The sequence below is a fragment of the Theobroma cacao genome, chromosome 9 (genome assembly GCF_000208745.1).
Source record: "Theobroma cacao cultivar B97-61/B2 chromosome 9, Criollo_cocoa_genome_V2, whole genome shotgun sequence".
Taxonomy (NCBI): domain Eukaryota; kingdom Viridiplantae; phylum Streptophyta; class Magnoliopsida; order Malvales; family Malvaceae; genus Theobroma; species Theobroma cacao.
The window spans coordinates 2113296-2138020 of record NC_030858.1 but is presented as its reverse complement, the minus strand read 5'-3'; the positions used below and the strand labels follow the sequence as shown (position 1 = coordinate 2138020).

The following is a 24725-nucleotide window of genomic DNA, read 5'->3' as shown; positions in this document are numbered from 1 at the left end:
GCCTTGTTCTTGACCCGTAAACAGCTAGCATGCGGGGTTTGTGGGGATGTGGGCCACTTGGCCCGAGTTTGTTCATCATTAATACAGCTAGAGTGGAGGTTATCATTGAAGGCTGGCTGAAGCCGTCAAAGACGTGGGCCATATATTGCAGCCTACAATGTCTCGACATGATTGATTCCCATCCACTCTAGCAAGCGAGTTAATGTTTTCTTGCATCGTGTCCAAAATCCCTTCTCAGAGTTCACACGACTTTCCCAGTTTTCTTCCCTCTCCCTCTCCCTGCCCCAGCAAAGTCCAAAACTTCTTTTAGACACTGGTTTTCACAGTGTTTGTTACTGTTTCTCTGGTAACCACATGTCCAAGCCACGCGTATCCATCAAAGGCTTAACAAAGAAGTTGAAGGATGAAGAATGAAGACTACAAAATGTCCATCAAATATTCTAATTAACCAAAGTTGAAAGTGACGTGAATCACAGAACTTCGATGTTTGAACTTTGAATTGGGATTGCCCCGTTCGCCACCTGCATTCCCCCTCCCCACCCCCAAACAAAACGACGACATATCCTGAAGGTCCTCTGTTTCTTCTGCCCCCTGAGTACCCCTGCCACCTCTGCAAACTGCTCAGTTCACCCCGGCCCCCCTCACTCTCGCAGTTGCATTATTACGTTCTGCTATTTCTCTCTCTCTCTGTCTCCTTCACTCCCATTCCCATATCTCCACTAAAAAAACCTTCGCTGTTGGCCTGAAATCAGCATGAAAACTCATCACCACCACCCAAAGCTAAAAACCCACCCACTTTCACTCTTCTCATGCGGATTTTTCCGTAATTGCACTCAATCCACCCTCAGCCCCACCACCCCCCACTCTCCTTCCCTCCCTCTTTCTTCCTCCCAACCACCACCTTCCTCTCCGCCGCCATCATCGACGCCACCTCATCCTTCACCGCCTCCTCCACCACCAGCGCGACCACCGAAAAACTCATTCCAGCAACGCCCAGAATCATCCTCTTCCTCCTCTTCGTCCTCTGCTTCCCATAGCTTCACTCAATGGAAATTCCCCATCCCCACTTCCCCGCTCCACCAACACCCATCTCAACCTACTCCTCATTTTCAACCACCGCCGCCGTCTCCTCCCCCTCCTCCGCCGCTTTCCTCCGCAAACCTCCAAGAACTCTTCCACATCGCCGAGCTTCAACTCAGCACCGGTTCACAATCAGAACAACTCGCTGCCCTCCAGCTTCTAGACCGCTCTCTCGTTCCCAACCCCCCATCCGACCCGATTTGCCCGCCTGAATTGATGCGCGGGATCGTTTCGAATTTAAAAAACGAAGCAGGGGTAAAGCCAGCAACAAAAATTCTACTAGCGTTATGTTTGGCGGAAGGCAACCGCCACGTGGCTGTGGAGGCTGGAGCTGTGGGTGCGGTGGTGGAGGTAGTGGCGGAGCTGGAAGGAGCGGCGGCGGAGAGGGCGTTGGCGGCGCTCGAGCTCATGTGCACGGTGGCGGAAGGAGCAGCTGAGGTGAGGGCCCACGCGCTTGCAATGCCCGCGATGGTATCCGTCATGGGACGGTTGGCGGGAAGAGGGCGGGAATATGCCATAAGCGTGATCTCCGTGATTTACGGAGGCGGTTGCGTTGGAGGTGGCGGTGGGGAAGAACAAGAGGAGGAGATGGTACCGGCGCCGCCGGAGGAGGTTGCGCGGGCGGTGGTGTTGGCTTTGCAAGGGGAGTGTACAGCTAGGGGCAGGAGAAAAGGGGCCCAGCTCTTGAGGACGCTTCATGAGTACGGACGGCTAGATTTAACCCAAGATGGGAATGAAGGGTTCTGATTCGTCCATGATTTCGGGGCTGTTTTCATTTCTCGGGAATTTACCAGTGTACTTTAGAGTTCACTACTATTTAAAGTTGGAAAAAAAATCCAGTGTGGGAATAGTGCGTTATTCCCACGTCTATAGCTGGACGTAATTAAAAAGTAGAAAAAGTTAGGTGCTCCAATTTAGAATATTATTGAAAATTTTCCGGTTCCTTTTATTCCACCCATGTCCTCCACCATCAGATGTGAAATTTGTCCAAGTAATCTTTTTGCTTTGTATCAAATGGTAGAGATTCCAGAGTTTAATACTCATACGATTTGAAAGCTAAACTCTCCACACCTTAATTCTTTATCCTCCTTTTAGGTGAAAAAGATAATTCAACTATTAGCGTAGAAAGCAAGAGTGGGGAGACATGTCCAAGCAAAAAAGCCAAAGGAGGTATGATTTTGTGCGTTGACGGTAAGATCCTGATAGCCTCAGCCGGCCTGCATGATCTTCCCATTAAGTAACAGCAAGGCAGTGTTACCCAAAGTGGAAAATAAACATTCTATGTAGTAATTTTAACAAATTTTCACCTAATTTAAATGAATAGTCCTAAGGACCCAACAACAAAACAATCATTTAGTTTCATTCTCCTAATCTCAAGATAATTATCTTTCTAGTTTCTGCAGAAAGCAAGTAAAGGTTCCATTAAATACAATTAGTGCACCAATGAGCCTAATTAACCGTCCATTTATTGCGGAAATAATTACTCCATCAGTTAAAACACCAAAGAATGCTTGACTTAATATTGTTTTATGATACGAGGACCATGCACCTGATGGCAATGCTGCCGCAAACTGACATGATTATACTCTTATCAACTATTAATAGTTTGCTAATTAACTCATCATCTTCATAGTCTTTTATAAGATAAAACTATAGTTTTAGGGTAAAACGAACAAATTAAAATAAACATAAAATTTTAGTTATAAACTAACCAAATCATCCAAACTTTAATTAACAACGTCTTAGTTTTAGCATAATCTGATATAAATCAAATTTACTGTATACAAAATTATAATTTTAATATAATTTTTAAAAATTAAATATTAATATCACATCAAATATTGCAAAAAATATATAAATTTCAATTTTATTTCGAACAATTATAAAGATCTTAAGCTACTTATAAACGTTAAAGTCAAGTTAACAAATTTAAGAGAGATTAATGATCCCTTTAACATTAGAATTGACCCTACTTAAAAGTGGAATGAAAGTGTTCAAAACGTTTTGGGTTCTTTATACCCTCACCATCATGAAAAGAAGATGATTTCATAAAAAAGTCCACAACAAAGCATCCATCTCTGTATATTATTTTATTCTCTTTACCCTCCCAAATTCTATCTTGGTTTTCAATGCAAGTACCCTTCTTTTTTTTTTTAATCTCATTTTTTGTTCTAAGCATTGCCTTCTGTTCTGTCCACCTTCCTCTACGAGTACATTCTCTTTACCGAATTGATATTCTCCCTGTCACAGTTCAAATCTGCAAATACTGCTAGAATTATCCAGGGACTAGCTAGATGTATTCTTTTCGGTGGCTCCTAGGTGTTCTGCACCTGGTTGTATGGGGTTCAACCTTGCAAAACATCCGGGCCATTCCACCACGGGATCCGGTTCAATGCAACGGAACAGTCTGCACCCTCTACAATTCCTATGGTGCATGGGGAGATCGGAAGGACTGCCACTTCAAAACTGTTGCATACCCAACAACAGAAGAAGAGCTTCGCTTGGCCGTGGCCTATGCCAATAAGAACAAGTTCAAGGCGAAAGTAGTCAGCAAATTTTCACACACCATCCCAAAACTAGCCTGCCCTTCCTCGCGGTCTGATGATTCGTTGTTGATAAGTACAGCAAAATATGATTCGAACATCGAAATTGACTCGGCCAATTTCGCTGTGACAGCCGATGCAGGAGTGGCCCTACGAGAGCTGATTGATAAGGTTGAAGAAGCCGGGCTAAGTCTAGTGGCTGCGCCGTACTGGGAGGGCGTGAGCGTTGCCGGGCTGATAAGCACCGGGGCGCATGGGAGCTCATGGTGGGGTAAAGGAGGAGCTGTTCACGATCATGTCATTGGCCTCAGCCTTATAGTTCCTGCTAGTGAATCAGAAGGGTATGCAAAAGTAATCCAAATTGGAGCTCAAGATCAACTTCTTAATGCAGCAAAAGTATCATTAGGAGTTCTGGGGGTCATCTCCAAGGTCAGTATTTCTGTTCTTTCTTTGACTTGCTGTGCTAATCATTGATTAGGATCTTGGATTATATTAAAGCTGGTGCCAACAATCTTCAGAAAAGGTGTACGTTAGAGTTTGGCAGATGGCTGGAATCTTGTCTAACCAAATCAATGCACGCGGAAGAAATCAAAAAAATCCAATAGAATGTAAAAATCTTTAAAGATTTTCTTTGGAAACTCAATAGAGGAGATATAGCTAACTGCTTTCTAGGAAAAGTACAAAGAAACTGATAATAGGGACTGCCTTAATTGCATTTGTCTGTATTATGTTATGCCCTTAATTTTCTTTCGCATTGCTGCTTTTCATATCCGTTGTCTAAATGAACGATAGGTGAAGTTCTCTCTAGAGCCAGGATTCAAGAGAATCATTACATTTAACTACACGGACGATTCTTTAATTGAAAGTGAATTCATCGAACATGGAAAGAAATATGAATTTGGAGACATCACTTGGTACCCATCAAAACATACAGCTGCGTATAGATATGACAGCAGAGTTTCCATGGACGCCTCTGGCGATGGAATTAACGACTTCCTTGGTTTTCAAGACAATGAAATTTTGGCCTCCGAATCAGTCAGAGCAGCAGGTAAAGCTTCACTTGTCACTAGTATTTCACACGCACCTTTCGCTAGGAAGTGAAAAATAGATATTAATGCCTTGGTTTCAATTATGTGGAAATATTGCAGAAAAGGCATTCGAGAGTGCCAAAAACGTCAATGGGAAATGCACGCTGGCAGCCATTACTTTGGGGTACAAGAAACTGATTGCCAATGGATTGAAGAACAATGGCCTGATTTTCACAGGCTACCCAGTTGTGGGCCGCCAAGGAAAAATGCAAGCATCTGGTTCTTGTTTGTATTCACCTATCACGAGAATCGATAGCTCATGTGCTTGGGATCCAAGATATAAAGGGCTTTTCTTTTACGAGTCAACTGCAATATTTAGTGTTTCAAAGTTCGGAGAATTCATCCGAGATGTTAAAAGATTAAGGGACCTAAGGCCAGAAAAATTTTGTGGGGTTGATCTCTATAACGGGTTTCTGATTCGTTACATCAAGGCTTCAAAGGCGTATCTAGGTCAATCCGAGGACTCCATAGTTGTTGATTTCAACTATTATCGTGCAGATGATGCTTCCACTCCGAGGTTAAACCAAGATGTAATTGAAGAAGTTGAGCAGATAGCCTTCCTCAAATATGGGGCTAGGCCACACTGGGCCAAGAATAGGAACCTGGCATTCTTGAATGTGCAAACTAAGTACCCAAACTACAATAAGTTCCTTGCAGCAAAGAAGCAATTAGACCCACAGAACATGTTCTCCAGCGAATGGTCGGACCAGATATTATTCGGAAAAGAAGCTGTTAAAAGTGATGGATGTGCCTTGGAAGGGCTGTGCATATGCTCGGAAGACAGACATTGCAGTCCAAGCAAAGGGTACTTTTGCAAGCCAGGTCTTGTTTACACTGAAGCAAGAGTATGCAGATATCCACCATCCTCCACGCTGATTTAGTTTTCCAGCAGATTCTTTTGTTTTCTTAAATTAAGAAACAATTCTTAATTAATTCATTAATTAATTTGAATTGCAAAGCAAAAGAATCTGTGCTTGTGAATGGAAAACAGGAGTTGTGGCCTCCAAGTCCTGGAATTATTGCAACATTCGTGCTTTCACCGTCCTTTACAGTTTTGGCCTATTGGAACCAATTCTGTATTTAAAAAATACTTCAAATTGTTTATTTAATAATAAGGACTTCTCCATAAACATAATCACCCTTATTTTGTGTCATCCAATTACTTAGATGAGCTGGTTTAAAGGAATAAAAAAAAACTTTTTTAAATTCTTAAAATGATATCTTTCATGATTTTTTTTCATATTTTATAAATAGAATATTCATATCGTGAAAATTATATATTTTTCACTTATGACCGCTTGATAATATATTATTATTGATCATAAATTTTTCTATAATAAATAAATATGCATATACATATATATATATATTTATATTTTATGTGTACTTGTCGATAAAAATAAATTATATTCATAATGTCTTATGATTGGTTGTATATATATATATATGGAATCAAAATGCAAAAGAAGCCTTATGTTCTGTCAGCCAGGCTGGCCTAATCTTTCTCTTGAAGCTATTTGCTGGTTGCTGTTATCACCATCGCTATCTTTAATTTTCAGGAAATATGTTATATCTTCTATATATATATATATATATTAATTTTAAAAACAAAATAATTTAATTATATTAAAAATACGAATCACTTAAGTGGTGGATTAATAAAATCTAGGTGTACCATGAGAAATGGCTCTCTATACCACATTGTAACGCCTCCGAAGAGGCTCACACTCGTCTTCCTTAACCTAAAAGGTGTGAACAACCCTCTCAAATACCACTTCTCTGTTGCTCAGCCAAAAACAAGTTATTCAGCAACCCAAGATGGAAGAAAGCTCAACCTTCAAAGCGAAGTGCTAAGCTTATCTAGCAGCAATACTGCAAAAGCTAGGAGAAAAACTTTTTGCTGCAAATACAAAAACAGAACACATGGCCCACCCGAAACTAAGAAACAGAAAACAGGTTCCGTGTGTTAGATTTGGTGTTGGGCAACTGCTTGTGTGGGGCTCAACCCTGCAAACTATCCAGGCCTTTCCACCGCTGCAACGGAACAGTCTGCACCCTCTACAACGCCTACGGTGGTACATGGGGAGATCGAAAGGGTACTGCTACGTTACAAACGTTATACATCCAACAACAGAAGAAGAGCTTTGCTTTGCTTAGCTTTGCTCAAGGTGAACGTACCTAGTGAGCAAATTTTCTCATTCCATTCCGAAACTAGCCTGCCCTTCAACACATTCCGGAAATTCATTGTCGATCCGTCCAGCAAAATATGATTCGAGCATCAATATTGACTCAGCCAGTTTGGCTGGCTGTTGCAGTAGATGCTGGAGTAGTGCTAGAAGAACGGATCGATGAAGTTGAAGAAGCCGGGCTAAGTCTAGCCGCTGCGCCTTCTTGGGAGCGTGTGACCCTAAGTACAGCAAAGTCCGGAAATTCATTGCTGATAACTACAGCAAAATATAATTCAAACATCGAAATTCACTGGTCCAATTTGTCTGTGACTGTAGATGCTGGAGTAGCGCTATACGAGAACTGATTGACAAGGTCGAAGAAGCTGGGTTAAGTCTAGTGGCTGCGCCTTATATAGGAAGGGATGAACGTTGCCGGGCTGATAAGCACCGGGGAGCATGGGAGGTCATGGTGGGGGAACGCAGGAGCTATTCATGATCATGTCATTGGAATTAGCCTTATTGTTCCTACTACTGAATCAGAAGATTATGGAAAAATAATCCAAATTGGACCTCAAGGTCAACTTCTTAATACAGCAAAAGTTTCATTGGGACTTTTGGGGTCGTTGTCTATTCTCGTAGTATTCTTTATTTCTTTGACTTGCTGCTATATTATTGTTTAGGATATTCCTGGCTTATAGCATAGCAGGTAGATGCAAGTGCAATCTTAACTTTAGTTGGAATCTTTTCTAGGAAAACTTCCAGTCAGCCTTAAATTTGTTGAGAACTTGGAACTTGGAACTAAAGGAAACATAGAAGAAAAGCAATCAAACTTTTGAGTGAGCTTAGATATACATTTTCCTATTTGTCTAATGAAGTAGCTTTATAATTGCCCGAATAAATAATAGTAGGTGAAATTGTCTCTAGAGCATAACATATAACTAATGGCACAAGCGATGCTCTCATTGAAAATGAATTCATACAACATGCTAAGAAATATGAATTTGCAGACATTATTTGGTATCCATCAAGACATGCAGCTGCGTATAGATATGACAGCACAGTTTCCATGGATACACCTGGGGATGGATTAAATGACTCTATTGATATCCAACCAAGTTCTATCTTGTTCTCCCTATCGGTCAGAGCAACAGGTAATTAACCATCACATGAAACTGATCTCCTGCAAGTTAAGTCATATATTAATGCATAGATTTAAATATGTGAAAACTTTGCAGAAAAATCGTTCGAGAGTGCCAAAAACGTCAGTGGAAAATGTTCGTTGGCAGTAACTAGCTAGTGTGGAGGCGCAAGAAACTGGTTGCCAATGGATTGAAGAGCAACGGCCTGAATTTCATAGGATTCCCAGTTCCCGTTCGCCAAGGAGAGATGCAGACATCTGGTTCTTGTTTATATTCATCCACAGCTGATAGTTAATGTATTTGGGACCCAAGGAATAACGGAGTCTTGTATTCACCCGAGACGTGCAAAGATTAACGGATCTAAAGCCAGAAAACTTTTGTGGGGTTGATATGTACTTTGGGTTTCTGATACGTTACATCAAGGCTTCAAAGCCATATCTAGGTCAATCCACAAGGACTCCGTTGTTGCTGATATCGACTGTCATCGTGCTGATGATGCTTCTACTCCAAGGTTAAACCAAGATTCTTTAAGGATGGGGCTAGGCCACACCGGGCCAAGAATAGGAACCTGGCATTCTTCAATGTGCAAAGTAAGTATCCAAACTATAACAAGTTCCTTGCAGCAAAGAAGCAATTGGACCCACAAAACATGTTCTCCAGCAAATGGTCAGACCAGCTATTATTCCGAAAAGAAGTTGTTATAAGTGATGGATGTGCCCTAGAAAGGGCTGTGCGTATGCTCCGAAGACAGACATTGCGGTCCAAGCAAAGGGTACTTTTGCAAGACAGGTCTTGTTTACAATGAAGCAAGAGTAGGTAGATATTCACCATCCTCCATGGTACTGTAATAACAATGTAATAAACCTGTTGTGTTATCTAATTCCGAAGTGACAACGGTGAGCATTTTGAACCTTAATTAAATTGAAGGTCATCGGTTCTTAATTTGCACTAATTTTCTTAAGATGTTGGTTGGGCAAAGATGTTAATTATTATAGCACATAATTATCAGAAATATGCCATAATATATAGTATCCAAGTAATTTGTTCCAAATCTTACCTAATCTATGATTGTTTCCTAGCTTAATGTAATAATTTTGATATTTTCACTTTTCGACCTCAAATAATAAATTGATCATAATATTATTTGACAATCTTAAATTTAGTATGGTGAGATGATGATATATTAACAAAAGTTCATAATATGAGAATTATTATAATTTCTCTTTAATATATTTTTAATGACCACATTCAAATTCGATTCATAATGAAATTCAATTTAAATAAATAAACAAACATATATATAGATTTGGATAAAAAATATATGTATACGTAACAAAAATAATTTAGGACTAATGGTCAAGGTAATTAAGCCAAAACTAGGATAAATTGGAAACATGGGTTGCAAGATAGATTGGATTAACTCATTGATCACTATATAATCAAGTAATTAATCTGCACGAATTAATGTGAGAACTTAATTAATTATATAGTCAAGGAAATCTTAATTAGGTCTACTCCTAGGCTTGTGATTAAAGAAATAAATTAACCAAAGGAGAAAATTACTACTCTAGAATCCCCCTAATTAAGGCTTAAAAGAAAAAACTATACATTTTGCATTGCTATTTCCATGCAATTTCTGTTCACATCTTTGTTCTTTTACACTTTCAAAAGGGAATCATCAGCCGTTCATTGTTTTATTTGTCAGTTTATGAGGAAATCTGCAGGAGAATCAAGAGCCAGCTGACTAGATATAGGGAGCTCATGCAGAAACGGCCACCAGTTTTATGTACTCCAATCAAAGGGTCATTCCTTACAGCAACAAGAGCTAGCTCTGTCGTCCCTGCATTCTTCAACAACTTCCTCCAGCTTACTTTTTCGCGACCTGACTCACCAGCGATATGCCTTTTAAACCTAGCTAGCTAGGCCAGCGTTCATGAAGCACTGAGCTGCTGACTAGTGACGTAATCATATATGTATATATACATATATATTGATATTGTATGCATTTACAGCTACAAGGGCAGAAGGCTAGACTAGTGGCAATTCAGTGGGAATTTTGCATGAAAGAGGCGCGCGCGTGATGATCCTCAGGAAACCTCAAGCTATGGAGTAGTAGTATGTACAACTACAGTATGAGTTTTTTCAACATTTTGCTTTGCGACCTTAATGGCTGATGAAATCTGCTCCAGAAAAGGAAAAGTGATGGCGTAGATAGGGTTCATGACGTGGCTGCGAAGGAGTTATTTCTGCTTTGTAGCTATGGGTATAGGTTACATAGGCCTGCCCATTTGACTTCAGGCAAGGCTCAAAAGTTTCATGCAGTGTTGAACGAATGAGCCTGATGAGGACATGGGTGAGCTGAATTATTAGTCATTTCGACTTTTTGGGTGTTGTTTTCACAGCAGAATACATACATACATATATATACATATATATATATATAGAGAGAGAGAGAGAGAGAGAGAGCCAGGCAGTAAGGATAACAATAATGTCTTGGCCAACTGCGCCCCACGTATTTGTACATACTACTCCACTTAATCAAAGCCTATATTTAAGGGGCAATCAAATACATATAGTAACAGTGGAACGCATGATAAAGTTGATCTGATGATAAGTTCAAAAGGAGAGGCAAAGCCCCACTAGTACGTGTCATTCTCCATAGCGGCATATAAGCTGATTTGATGTCCATGAACCATGAAAAATGAATATGAATATATACTGACATATATCAGTTGTCTCAAATACTACTTAACTTTATCTGATATTTTTAGCTCATTTGGACAACTAGATGTACTGGTACCCTCCTTTTTTGTTAATCTTCACCCCAACCATTATTTTAGCTAGTTAATTGCTGGCTAAACTTGGTTAACTTAGAACATATTAGAGCAATTGGCAGGGAAAGGTATCTTCCTCATTCAATGCTGTTACAGTAATTGATTCATAATACTTTCAAATGGTAACTAAGGGATGAAGCAGGCTTAGTTTAAGCCAAGAGACTGAGGATTAAGTTCTGGTTTTTGGCTTCTGCATTCTGGTATAGTTAAGGTATCATAATCGTAAAATATAAATCCACCAATGAAATGTCCTATCCACCCCTTACATTTCTAACCCCATCTTCAGGCCAGGTGTGTCGCCAAGATAAGACCTGTAGCTCATTTTTGTAGATTGTATAGTGTATAGATACAGATTATTATGAGACTTGTCTCAATCACTGTTTGAAGTGATGATAAAGAATGATAGAGTGCCAGTTTAGGGCTTTTAATTGGCCACTTCTCACGCTAAAGGGATACTCCACCATTTTTGAATTATTCCCTTTTTACTTTGATAATCTTCAGGATTTTGCCTCTAGTTAAATCTTAAAGCTTTTGTCCATTGGTTATCAAAACAAGAATCATGTTAGACATGCACTCTAGCATACATCCCTCTGAATGTCCATGAAAGTTTAACTTCTCCAGTTTAGTTATCAACAGGGAAAAACAACTGAAAAGAATAAAACCAACAAAACTAATACAACAGGAAAGGAAATTTCTGCTTTCAGTAACTTGGTAAGTATCCCAATAGGATTCAAAGTTACCATCTCTATCTCTCTCTTTTCAAATCTTAGAGCTATAAATTACAACTGAATAATTACTAACAGTACTGATATTCCTCTGGTACTCTTCAGATTCATGCTTCAGATCATATGTAATTAATTGGTGTTCTCTGTTTCCAATCCCACTAGCTGCTCAGGGATGGAGCATAGACCAAATTATTTAACTAACACACAAGCCCTTCTGAGTATTAAAGGGCAGTATTTAGAATTTACAAACCCTTGTCCAGCAGAACACTGGCATACAACATCGAATAAGTTCAGTTGGTACATAAGGGTGGTGGTGCAGGATCGAGGCATAAGCAAATATTTACAGGCCTTACCTTGCACCTAGCAATGTTTTTCATGTTCTCTTGGAAATGGAAAAATGCCGGCGCAAATAGAACAATATTAGTTCGAGAATGAAAAATCAACTTGTGTGACTGGTTTGATGTCTGACACTTCATAAAGCTTTTAAGCTTTTCTTTTTTTGCAGCAGCAAGGAAGGTGCTTCAGATTTTGCCTGCTGAAAATTAAACAAGTCAAACACTGATTGAAGAACTCAAGAAAAGGAAGTGCAATAACTGGGTGTTTGGAAGAGATTAATTTGAATCCATAATGATAATGAAAGAGGTTCTGAGATGCTACCAGCATATATAACGATAACAGTTTCACGAGGTTCGATTTCGTGATTGCTCTTTTCTACCGGTAAGCTTCCTCTGACGCTTGTGCCCAATCAATTTTATTAAGCCAGATGAGGGAGCTTCCCTTCCAAATTTCAGGTCTTCACCTCCAATCATGTACATGTTTCCTGCTTCAGGCACAGTAAAATCAGCAGGGTTTCTGTTAATGCTGCAGATTTCATTCTCTGAACCACTTTTGGGATGGAAAAGAGTGGCACTCATAGTATGAGCCTCCTGTTTGTGTTTTGTTGCACTCTCCATTGCATGAAACTGTACAGGAAGCATCATAAAATCTGAAGTGTCATGCACCATTTTTGGCATACTATGTACAGGAATAGATCCACAAGTTATGTTCAAGCCACTACTTAAAGATGCGGGCTTTTGTGATCGGCGGTTTCTGTTCTGTCGTTGTGAGTCTGAGCATTTTTTCTTCTCTTTCTCTCTAGACTTCAGTGAAAATTGACCTGTAAAATCTGTTGCCTTCTTGAACCTTCTGTCATGTTGGAATGAAGTAGAAGGACCGACCGTTGGAGTGGCTGACATACATTCACAGAAACTCTCAGGCTGGTGGTTTTTACCATTACAATCATACGATGGATGTTTCATTGAATTGGTCCTATGTCCCCCAGACGGCAGGCCTGCAAACTCTTTAGAGTGATGACCATGAAGAAAGGAAGTTTTCTTAACGCATCTTTGGTTTCCATCCACATCAACTGGTGCACCTGACGTTAACCGTGCATCCATAAGGCTAAGTAAATGCATGGCTGGTATGGTTTCATTAGAATACAGATCTAATGACCCCATCCCATTATGTTTGCAAGCAAATGGGTAATCTGCATGAGTCCTTCTAAGGGCTTCAGGATCAAACTTCCTACTATGCTTTTCAAAGTTTGAAGCCAGATTTAAGAAGTTCCGATCATCATTTCCATTTATATTTCCCTTATGCAGACTGCCAGGGCAATGTGAAAGCACATCTACATTTGCCACCTGATTTGCACACTTCTGAGGGATGCCGTATAGATAGGGCATGCTATTTGTTATCACAGATGGCCATAAATGAGCTACTTCTTTATTCTGCTGTGGAGCACTCTGGCATGTGTTACAAACTCCCAATGTCTGCATGCTAGCGTGGGAGGACCTCTGCCCAACCATGTTCCCAATCCACTGGCAATTTTGAACACTGTTTTGCCTGCTGGAATTGGTGGCAGAAAATTGGATTCCATTCAATGGCTTCTCTCCACACAGAGGAAAAGGCCTAAAGCCTGCAGGGGAATAACTTTGTTCCATTTGGCTCATATTGTACTGGTTTCGGTCCATATGAGAGAAATAATCAACTGATTTTTGTCTGCTGGATCCCACATTATCACCTCTTAAAATTTTGCCAATTCTTCCATTTTTAACTCGAGGTTTTGGTTTTTGAGTGGTCTCATGAAACAGGCTCATTTTTTCATTTCCAAACACTTTATTAAGATCCACCCTCTGATCATTTCTGGTGTTATTGGTTGTTTCTGATAGCTGATTATCAATTTCAGTATCAGGACGACACCTCTCAAACTGATTCTTTGCCATGAGTTCAACGATTTCCATTGGGATGTCATCTAAAGCTCCTTGCTCAGATGACATTTCAGCTCGTTGATCATACTGTTTCCTAGCAGCTGCTGAATGCTCCTGAAGCTCCACTGTTTTGCCGTTGTTTCTTGTACCACTGTAATCCTGCAAAAGGAACAGATAAAAGGGAAAAAAATCTCCTCTTAATTTCACAGAAATAAAAAAATGGAAAAAAAAAAAAGATGCATTGACTAGCTGAATTAATCCTAATTACTCAGGAAACAGAGGGAAACATCTGCCATAAAGGTCAATTATGTTTTCAGGAAAATGTTTAACCCACTCACAACAATGAAATTCACATGATTGATTATGCTAATTAATGCTACATGTATATGCCATTTTCAAAATGATGAATGAGAATGCTAGTATCTAAGTTTGCAGATATAAGATGGCATGAACTTATATCAGAACCACAATGGTCAAAAGTGTCTAAAAATGTTCCAAGAGAAATTTATATTTTGGTTTATGGAAGCAGAAGTTGTTCCAACGTCTAACCAAGATAGGGAAAGATTTGATACTTAATCTTTGCAGATACTATCTAGTGGAACACTCAAGGCTGGAATAAGCAAAAGACAATGGCTTCACTTTTCCATAGAAATAAGTATGAAAGTCATAGCAGAGTTCTCAATTATGTCAACATGTTTTCTCCAAAGGAAAAAGAAGAAGAAGAAGAAGATATATATACTTTTTTAGTGATTCTTATATGTCCTACAGAATCCCAGCATCAAGGCAATAGTGTCTGAACTGTGTTAGATATAACAGCTTACCTTCTGATTCAATTATTAAAAACTAAAGATTTATAAGTGATAGTGGAAAAGGGAATGTTTCTGGCTCAAAAGCCAGAACCATTTAATCTGAATGTTCCAGAAATTTTACTCTGAACGTTAATCATAACTTGAATAATTCATGTATACCTAAACTGACTGTAAAAACATCTTATCTACAGAGGCAGAAAACCAAAATTTGGGGAAAAGATCAAAAAATTTGTCCTGCCACAAATCTTGTGCATTCTTTTTTTCTTTTTGAGTGCTAGTTCGATAACTGGAGTAACAAAAGAAAAGCTCATACCATTTGCTGAATCAGTGAACAACTCCTAACTTCAGCATGAGAGCTGTGCTTTTGCTTCTCATTCAGGAATGGAATTCTGTACATAGTTCGGTTACTATTGAGGTCAACATGCATTTCCTTCCGAAGATAGGCATCTAGTTCAGATTTAGATGGGAAACTAGAGTCTCCAACATAGTCCAGCTTTGGATCTTTCCTCCCAATCTCATCTTCTCTGAGAACACCCCCTTGCCAAGGTAATAAAGATGGTAGCCCATCTCTGATTGGAGCAATATATTTTCCATCATATCTTTTAGGAGGCAAGCAATTATTAAGAGAATAATGAAATCCTTCTTCAGCTGATGCATCTTGGTTTACTTTCAGTGGAACAGCAATGGACCCAATTTGTTTTATTTCGACATCTTTCCTTGAAGTCAGACCTTCTCTGAACATGCCATGGTTCCAAGGAATCGGAGAAGCATGCCCATCATGATCTTGATGCATCTTGATCTTTTTCTTCGATAAACTAGATTTTTTCTCTGCCTTTTGGGCAGATTCAGGGAAGGGATCCAACCCACTGCCTGTAGATACAGCATTTGATTTGTACAGAACAATATCAGTTGCATTGCTCTTACTGGCATCTCCAGTCTTTTTCTGTCTTTCTTTCTGCAGATTTTCTCGAGACAGACTCAAAGACAAACATTCATCAAAATTCTGGGTCATTTTATTTTTCTTCTTTCCTAAAATAGGACTTCTATCAACTTTAAGGTTAACCAAATGGCTCTTTGCACCAGTTTGTGAGCCACTTCCATTAACTGTACCTTCAGAATCAGAACTAGCAATTCCATTGGCAGTTTCAGCGCCTCTGTTGAAGGTCCTAAGGTTTTTCTGCCCGTTATTGGGAGAGCTCATTTCTGCAGGTCTCCATTCTTCATCCTGAGGCAACTTTCTTTTCCTACTATGACCCAAACTGCTTGTAACATTTCCTTGCAAACTGACCTGACCTTGGGGAGCAGATATTGAGTCTACAGCAATAGATGCATCAGGAATGGCATTGGAAGGAGAATCTTCTGTACTTGTGAAATCAGTTTTTTCATCACCATTTTTACCCAACAATTCAGTCAGCAGGCGCACCTTACGGTTTTTTCTACGATGCAAGCTGCCAGATGTAGTTCCAAGCAATACCTCGGCACTTTCAGATGATGCATAATCACAATCATCTAATTCCAAAGAAGGATGTTCGGCTCTATGAGTCTTGGTAGCAGCAGGAACCCTATTAACCATACTGGTTATCCCAAAGGATCCACAAACTTTCACTAAATCCACCTGCTGATCAAAGACAGAAGCATGTTTTCCTGTTTGATGTGTTTCAGCGGCATCCTTAACCGTGCACTTCAGTTTTGAATCAGGAAGCTTGACACCAGCAATTTCATTATCTTTTAAATCAGGCTTTTGAGGTTGCATAGAAGCCACTGTTGCAGAAATCAGAAGCATTGTTATTGCAACCACTGCAGTTCTAAATTCAGTTGCAAAGCAGAAAAACTGTAAAGCTTTTTTAACTGGTCTTTTATTCATAGTAGACATACCTTTATCATCTATATGAAGTGTTTGTTGCATAAGGCTAGCAATAACTTCGATTCCAGCATAATTTGAAATATGGATTTCCTTATTAATGTTATTTTCTAAGACATCTGTTTGCCCTGGAAAAAGCACCAAAAAAATTAATGCTCTAATGTAGTGGTAATCACATCAAAGTAGATTGAGCTAGGAATAGAAATATACCAATTATTGGTAAATTAGCAATTTCAGCCTTCTTTTCACTTTTATCACTAAATAAAGGATGACAGTCACTGGTCTTGACATTGACACAAGCATTAGCATCATGTTGCCTTGATTCAGCATTAATCTTTGCAGCCTGCTGCAAATCTGATAACCACATTGCAGCATCACCATGGGATGACACATGGGGACAAATACCAAAGGACTTCAATTCGCTACTATTTTTAGCAACAGCTCCTTCTTCATTTACACTTCCTTCAGCCCCAATTTCCTGCAGACAGCTTTGGCAACACCACCATCTGAACTTCGGAACAAGTAAAGGAGGAAGCTTACAGTTTTGTTCTTCAGATATTTTCTGACCACCATCTAAAGCAAATGGCCAACATTTCTTCCAGTCTTTTTTACGCATCTCAGATGCATATCCACTGCATTTAAAACAAAGAGAACTTATGAAGAAGGCTTTCCAACATGAACATTATTGTACTACATAGCAAGTCAGAGAATTAGTGCACAGAGAGCTATCTTATAAGCCATTGATACATATCAAATCTTGCAATAAATTCCCCTCAATATCTAACTTGCATCTCTTTAAATGCCATTTCATAAAATAGCAATTTAGTATCCTCTCCTACTTTTTGGAGATATGGTCCTATCTGCCACTATGTTAGTCCCATATTCATTCGATCTTATGCTAATAAAGAATAAAATACTTCAGCTGATGCTACTAGTTAAATAAAAAGGAGCTCCAAAACATTCTGGTCCTATATTCTCAAAATTATAGTATCCATAAAAATGGGAAAAAGAAAAACTCATGTACACACACAAACAAGCAAGTGATGAAGTTTGTGTGGAAGCATAAACAACGGAAAAAGAAGTTAATTCATTTTAATAATTTAGAAGTCATTTGTTTATAAAAAGGGAGTGACCCAATATGCATGCAGTACCCTCATTTATCAAAGTTTCTGCTGAAGAAAGACATCTCTCGCAAATACATAGTTCATATAGCTCCATCACTCAAACAGACACCATACCAGACACTTATTTTCAAACACAATGGCAACGTAGAAAGGATAAGATAGTTCAAAAAAATTTAGAAGATGGAATAATAAGGATCATGGCTTACCGAATAGAAAAATGCTCACACTTCCCAGTATCAATGTCATCATTAGCATTAATGAGATCTATAGATATCGAGTCAATCTTTATCGGTGATTCCACAGACTTGGCAACAATATTAGAACTGCTGCTCTGATGAATGTCCTCAACCGCAACAGTTCTCTCCATGTTATGAGTAACTAATTAACACCACCAATGTGCAAAAGTAAGACACCCTATGTGCATAGAATAATAACATGTAGTAACATTGTAAATATGTCCATATGCTATGTGATCGATATGCATGAAGCCCTAAGACATCAAGTAGATCACAAGAACTTAAAGCACAGCACCAAAAAACCATGTTAGGGTTATTCATAATTCCTAGGAAATTCATAAGAAAAACAACATAGTCATAGTAAAACGGATACACAAAACAGATGAGAAGCTGGAAAGCCCTTATATATGGTGATTTATTACATAAAATAATAACCTATAGCAGTAGACAAGTAAATACTATTGAAAAGGAACAAAATTGGAAACCCTAATTCCACTGAAAACAAACATAAAGATGTTTGTAGTTACTGCATTAATGTTTTAATAAAATCTTAATAACTTACATAGCAAAACCCATCCATTTATGATACAAAGTAAATCATGAAATAACACAGATAAGATAAACAACATGTTAGGGTTTTATCAGATAATAAGAACTAAGAAAGTTCGCGACGAGCAGAATAGTTTTGTTAATCTCCCCTATACCAAAGAAATAATCCACCTTAAAACTCCCCTCCAAACCTTCGAGTTGGATGGTAAGATAATCCACATCAATCCATAAAATGTAATTTTTTCTAGGGTTTCGTCATTTCCAATTCACAAACCAGTGACCAGTGAAAACCATTGCTAACACCAGAAAACCCATCAAAAGCAACACAAAATATCCACAAAAGCGAAGAGATTACCTCAAAAAGCAAAACCCAGATGCCAAAATGTTAACAAAAGACTAAACTTAACGTACTAAACACAGTAAACTAACCCCAAATAACTGAAACAAACAAGCTCCAGCTGAGTTTAAACTGATATTAATCAAAACAAAACCAATTTAAAACCAACGAAAAAAACCCAGAGCTTTAAATTGTAATTAGATTAGAAAAAAACATACCTGTATTTCACGTAGCTATCTTCTAAGACAATCTAAAACCAACCCAGCCTCGATTCTTCACGGCCAGTAGAGAAAATGGTATCAAAACAAAGAACATTGAACGACCAAGGAAAATATACAATCTTTTTGAAGAGATCTGCAGCTTGTTGCTTAGAATTTGAGTGCGAAGTTTGAAGAAACCCTAGCTTAACAAGGAGAGGTTTTTCGATTCTTTTAGAGAGAGAGAGAGAAAGAAGTAGACAGCAAAAGAGTTTTTATCTTTTGTCCTTGAAAGAAGGGTCTTTGTTGTTGTATTAAAATCCTCTGTTAAAAAAGAAAAAATATATTTTAAAATAGAAATGAGGAAGAAAGGACATGGCCATGCCATGTCATGAACACTCAACCATGCATCCATGTGTAGAGAGAGAGTAAGAGAAGAAAGTCAAGAGAGAGAAAACCGATGTGGGGGGACAAGTACCAATGGTTTTTGCCCACGTGGAAGGATGGTGCGGTTCTTATCACAATCCATTATGGGTGTTGTGTCTTAAAGGAAAACCCTAGAGCGAACAGTGGAAGAGCACTATTCCCACGCGTTGTATTCACGCTCCTGTTCCCCCACCCCCGCATCAAATTTTATTAGTCATTGTCGTATCATGCGGTCTCACAGATGCCTTTGCACGTTAACAACCTTCCATTGGAGCGTATGATGAACTCTCCAAGGTAGCGCGTGGAGTTAGTTTGACATGAAACCCTAAAGCTAACATTTTGATTTTTTTCCTCTGAGAAATGTAATATATAAATGTAATGTGTAACCCTAGCTCTAGCCCATTTTCTTCAATAAATATCTAACCCTAACCCTGGCCTAGTAAACTAGTTGGTGAATTGAGGTGGGAGGGGGAGGGTGAGGGTGTGAATTACTTACTGTTGGGAATTGGGGGCTTCCAATTATGGAAATATCACTTCTTCTTTTTATTTTTCTTTATATTTATCGTTTGAGGGCACTCTTTTGCTTTTATTCCACCCTTGAATGTCACCCCACCTTTCACCTACATTGTATGCTTTAAAACTAAATTACAATCTCCTCATAATAAATTCTTTCATTATCTATACATATAAGCAGATAATGTTTCAATACCAAATGACAGATTCTTTACTTGTAGAATAGGGAAAACTTAAATCAAGTCATAAAAATAGAACAAGGGGAAGAAGTTTTATCCTATTGAGTAGGTTGGGGTTTAAGGTAGTGAAGAAAAACAAAAAGGAAAAGAAAAAGAAAAACACCCTATGAAATGTAAGTGAAACAGAAGATGACTTTTGTTAAATAATTATTAGGTGTTGGGTGAGGTAAAAAAAAGTTGGGATCCTTTACTTATGGATTAAGTATAAAATTGAATTCAGGGTTTTCAATTTAAAAAGAGATCATGAAATCCATTTATGTCCAAATATGCATGATATCCTCCCCATTCTAATTAAGTGCATGACAATTGATTTATCGAATTACGATTGATTTTCATTACGAAGATTTTAATTATGTTTTAATTTTCGTTATCAATAAATTTTTATGATCAAATTCCCTTTTAACAAAATTTTCATTTAAAATCTCAATATTTGGAAGATATATGTGGAGTTATGGTATAGTTAGTTCAATCGTGTGTGGTACTGTTAGCACATGTTCCCAACTAAAAAGAGTAATTAGGCTGCAAAAAAGAAGCCATGCATGACTTGGATCGACAAAATCATGTCAGCCATATGTTTCCTACTTCCAACAGCAAAAAATGACTACAACTCACTTTCAGGGTCGAAAGAACAAAGAAAAAATATCAGGGCCGGCATCAATTGTTTTCGACTAGTAATGAATGGTTCTAGACATGGGTTTTGCCAACTTTAATTTATTGTAGTAATTATATGTAATACGGACTCTTTTTATAATTGTGTACTAGGAATTAAGACAAAATAATGGAAGAAGAATTAAGTGGCATGGATGGTGTGGCTAAGGTGGATCCAGAACAGTACCATTTCTTCATAGGAGCTTGGGTTTTTTTTTTTCTTTTTTGGTTTCAGTTTCTGGCTCTGGATCCAGGGTCTGTGAACCCATTGATATTTGTGTTGAATTTGGCAAAAATATGTCATAGATCTTGAGGATTTGTTGGGTCTAAATGGCTGAAAGGGATACATCATCCTTCTTGTGGAGAGGGCCCTCCTTATAATGTTCTGTCATCATAGGCACAGACCCAACACACATCCAATTAAAAAAAAAAAGGAACAAAAAAAATATATCTGTTTCCAAGAGAAGTGTTTTCTTTTAGATGACCTAAGTTCCCCAAGCTGCCTGTTTTCCTGAAACTTCTCAAACGGCTCATGGCTGCAGTTACCGCACAAACATTAAAGTTGTGTGAAAACTTTAAAAATGACCTGGAATATTATACGTACAAAGCTCAAATGAGGGTAAATTAACCCATTTGATGTAGCGTATAGCAGTTAGATATTTGGGGCCAATTAATCAAGCAGCAGTATTTCACTCAATTTGTCTGGGATATCTCTGATTTTCTGGCTCAGATAGTTTCTCAGAAATATCTCACCTGAGATTTTGGGTAAAGAAGGCATAAACTATTTGACCAACCTTGTTGAATCAATGTTGTAAATGCCATAAACCTTCCCCTCCTTTGCCTTTTGCCACCAAAACCTGCAGAAAAAAATTGCTGTTTTTGATTTTTTCCTAGTTGATCTGTTGTTCTTTATTTACTTCAATTTGCAGAACATGGAGTGGTTTTGCTATATGTATAATCTGGGTAAGAGCCAGCTAACAGAAGACTCGTCAGCCAGCTAATACATAAAGGGAAAGGGGTATGTCATCAATCATGAACCTCTTTATGCTGGAAATGGTTCAGGAGCATTATTTATCTGAAAACCTTTGGGGCAAAAACCCAAAAAAGCTTTTTGAGTTTGTTTCTCTGACATAAAAACAAAGCCAGTTCAAAGTTGAAACAGTTCTTCAAAAACCCAAGTACATATACATGGCTGGGTACTACATATTCAGATGAATCTACTCATTTCCCTACCAGATCTCTTGTATATACTTTTCGTCTCGTTATGCCTAATGTGCTGTGGCTTATAATATCTCCTTATTGTACTTTTAATTTGGCTAGAACCCGAGTTTCCCATAGCTTTTTGACAAGTCTCCGTAAGTTTGTCTTCTTTTATTCATGCATGCGTCCATGCTTGTATTACTATATATTAGTACATATGCATCCCATTCATGGATATTTTCTTTGGCAGGTTTCTTTCTGCTAAGTTTCCTTTTTAGGTTAATTATAATCAGTAGTGATTGATTGTCATATAAATAAATAATCCTTAACCCTTGTTATGATCATAATTAGAATTTCAATTTTATTTTTCGAATCATAAATTATACACTAATCATTAAATTAAATGCTCGTATACTTTTTATGATCATAATTAAAATATTGAAAACAAAACTTTACTTATCTCAAAAATTAATTAAATACTCACACAAAAGGTGGCATAAACTGGCTTTACTTATCCCCAAAAATTAATCAGAACATAGAGCAAGAAAGATTCCAAAATTAAATATAATTATATGGGAAAGAAGAACAGTTGCCCTAAACAAGGGGTTTAGGCAAAGAAAAAAAAAATACTGGGCATAGATTTTACCGAACAAGAAGGTAGTTGATGATCACATGGCTACACTGTTGCATATACAAAGAAAGCCTGCTATGGGGGGGAAACGATTTGATTGTGATCAGACAGCTGCTAGATTGATTCAGCAGATTTTAATCACTTCCCTTCCTTGTCCAAACTATCACCACAGAGGTCTACCATTGACATGCATGCCGGACATTTGTGGTTGCATGCAGCGTGATTTCGGCTCCAGCTAGCCTCTAGTGATTGAGCGTAGATAAGAATTCATCGCTCCAAAAACACAAGTACCCCAAGATTTGTTTGTATTTTTCTTTCTTTTTTGTGGTTAAAAATATTTATATTAATAATATCTTTTCCTTTAAATAAAAACCAAACCAGGACTTTGCACTTTAAGATTTCAGGATGTAATGATGAAGATCCTGGGCCAGTAAGATTCCTGAGACTATGTCCCACGTATGATGTATACATGGATAGGGTTTATCTATATATAGTTCATCTTCTTTTGTCTGGATTTAATCTTGGGATTCAATCTTGGAAGATAAATATGCACTTTGGGCATTAATTTGTTTGAAAATACTAAATTAGTTCCTTTTTTTTTATAGGATGGGTAGCAAATTAAATGTTTAAATTTTCATTAAAATGATAACTATATTACTATTAATTAAATTAAATGTTTAAATGAGATTTTTATATTGATATGTTGAGATACGATGAGTCATGTCCGTTTCAGTTTTTTATTTATAATCAAAAGATTAAATACTTAATCGATATCTTTGTAAATCCGAGTTAATGATGAATACAAATATAAATATAGTTCAACAAAATTTAAGCAGAGATCATTCTTACTAAACTAAATCATTTTATCTAGGTTTGTATAAAAGAAATTAAATCATACAAGCACATGACTTGAGAAAAAGTATATCAAATATTTAGTAATTCGATAAAAATGTTAACTTCTATAAGGTTGGGTGATTAAATTAACATTTTTATGTTATGGGATCAACAAATCCTTGCACCCCCATTAACTTAATCATTGGTTACATTACCATGTGATACCATAATCATTAAATTTCTTGAATTTTTTAATTTCCTCCATTATTGTTTTCTTTTGACATTATCTTGTGTACATTTATTTCATTTTCATTATTCTCCCAAGGGGGTGTTGTCATGGTAGGTGAGGTCTTTAAAATAATTAACCAATTGCATATACAAGCAAATGACGTTTGCCAATGGCGGATTGAGGAGAGAACAGGTGAATATTGAAAGAGGAAATTATGAAAACGATTCTTGCAAATGAGAATACCATTATAGCTTCGTTCGACCACCAGTGTTGCTGTCAATCTTAATTAATATAATATGTTGTGGAGTAGTTGTTTAAGTCTTTGTGGTCCTCCCAATGGTAGCAAATTTGAGTTATAATATATATATATATATATATATATATATATATATATATAATATTTTTTATTTCATATATTAATAAAAGCTCGCAACCATTCAAAATAAATAAAGTCTTTTATTAAGTCGATCAATGATACATTACGACAATATATAGTCATAATTGTCGTCGAGAGGATCGGACACAATCAAACAAACACATGTATCAATCTCTTAAAAATAACGAAAATTTATAATTTCTTTCAAGTTTATTAAATTTATCATTTTGTAAAAAAAAAAACATTTATGATTATTAGCTTAATTTATTAATTATTGGAACTCTTTGAACAAGTTAGAAGCATTTGCATTGGGAGATACACGTGGTTCAGAGAGAAATACTTTGTCGGTAGAGATTAATTCTAGTATAATTATTTTATATAAGGAATCAATCCCAACTATAATTGATATGGAAATATGTTAGTTATCTTTTGTCAAAAGTAATCTGCATAAAAAGAAGATCTAATGTTTATTAATTTATTAATGGTATAGTTAGAATTATTGATTTTAATACCATATGATTCATTTATATTTTTCAATTACATGCAATGTATGCTTGTTAAGTTTTTAAATGAAATGATTCCAACTTAATATTATTAATTTCATTAGATTAACAAAAATGGTAAATCCATGATAAGGAATGAATTATGAATTTATATATTATCAGTGAAATTTTTAAACTTTTAAAAATGAGA

At 37.4% G+C, this 24725-nt stretch overlaps 3 protein-coding genes and 1 pseudogene across 6 annotated transcripts; 3 read left to right on the top strand and 1 right to left on the bottom strand.

The window, feature by feature from the left end:
- Positions 91 to 2123, top strand: LOC18587951 (formin-like protein 14). Its single transcript, XM_007012029.2, has one exon. It carries the CDS (start codon positions 754 to 756, stop codon positions 1825 to 1827), a length of 1074 nt encoding a protein of 357 aa, XP_007012091.2. The 5' UTR covers positions 91 to 753; the 3' UTR covers positions 1828 to 2123.
- On the top strand, positions 3107 to 5671 carry LOC18587950 (L-gulonolactone oxidase 3). The gene is made up of 3 exons (XM_007012028.2): positions 3107 to 4052; positions 4416 to 4671; positions 4772 to 5671. The coding sequence occupies exons 1-3, from the start codon at positions 3375 to 3377 to the stop codon at positions 5590 to 5592; spliced, it is 1755 nt and encodes a 584-aa protein (XP_007012090.2). The 5' UTR covers positions 3107 to 3374; the 3' UTR covers positions 5593 to 5671.
- On the top strand, positions 6388 to 8866 carry LOC18587949 (annotated as a pseudogene).
- On the bottom strand, positions 11524 to 22912 carry LOC18587948 (protein EMBRYONIC FLOWER 1). 4 transcript variants are annotated; one of them, XM_018128031.1, is made up of 9 exons: positions 22609 to 22912; positions 21801 to 21887; positions 21557 to 21619; positions 17824 to 17995; positions 16704 to 17125; positions 16508 to 16621; positions 14946 to 16393; positions 12235 to 13982; positions 11524 to 12112 (listed from the first exon to the last, which is right to left on the bottom strand). In XM_018128031.1, exons 3-8 carry the CDS (start codon positions 21582 to 21584, stop codon positions 12258 to 12260), a joined length of 3909 nt encoding a protein of 1302 aa, XP_017983520.1. In that variant the 5' UTR covers positions 21585 to 21619; positions 21801 to 21887; positions 22609 to 22912; the 3' UTR covers positions 11524 to 12112; positions 12235 to 12257. The 4 variants fall into 4 exon arrangements, with proteins under 4 accessions (XP_017983520.1, XP_017983522.1, XP_017983521.1 ...); XM_018128033.1 differs by having other exon boundaries at positions 11524 to 12109; XM_018128032.1 differs by lacking the exon at positions 21801 to 21887.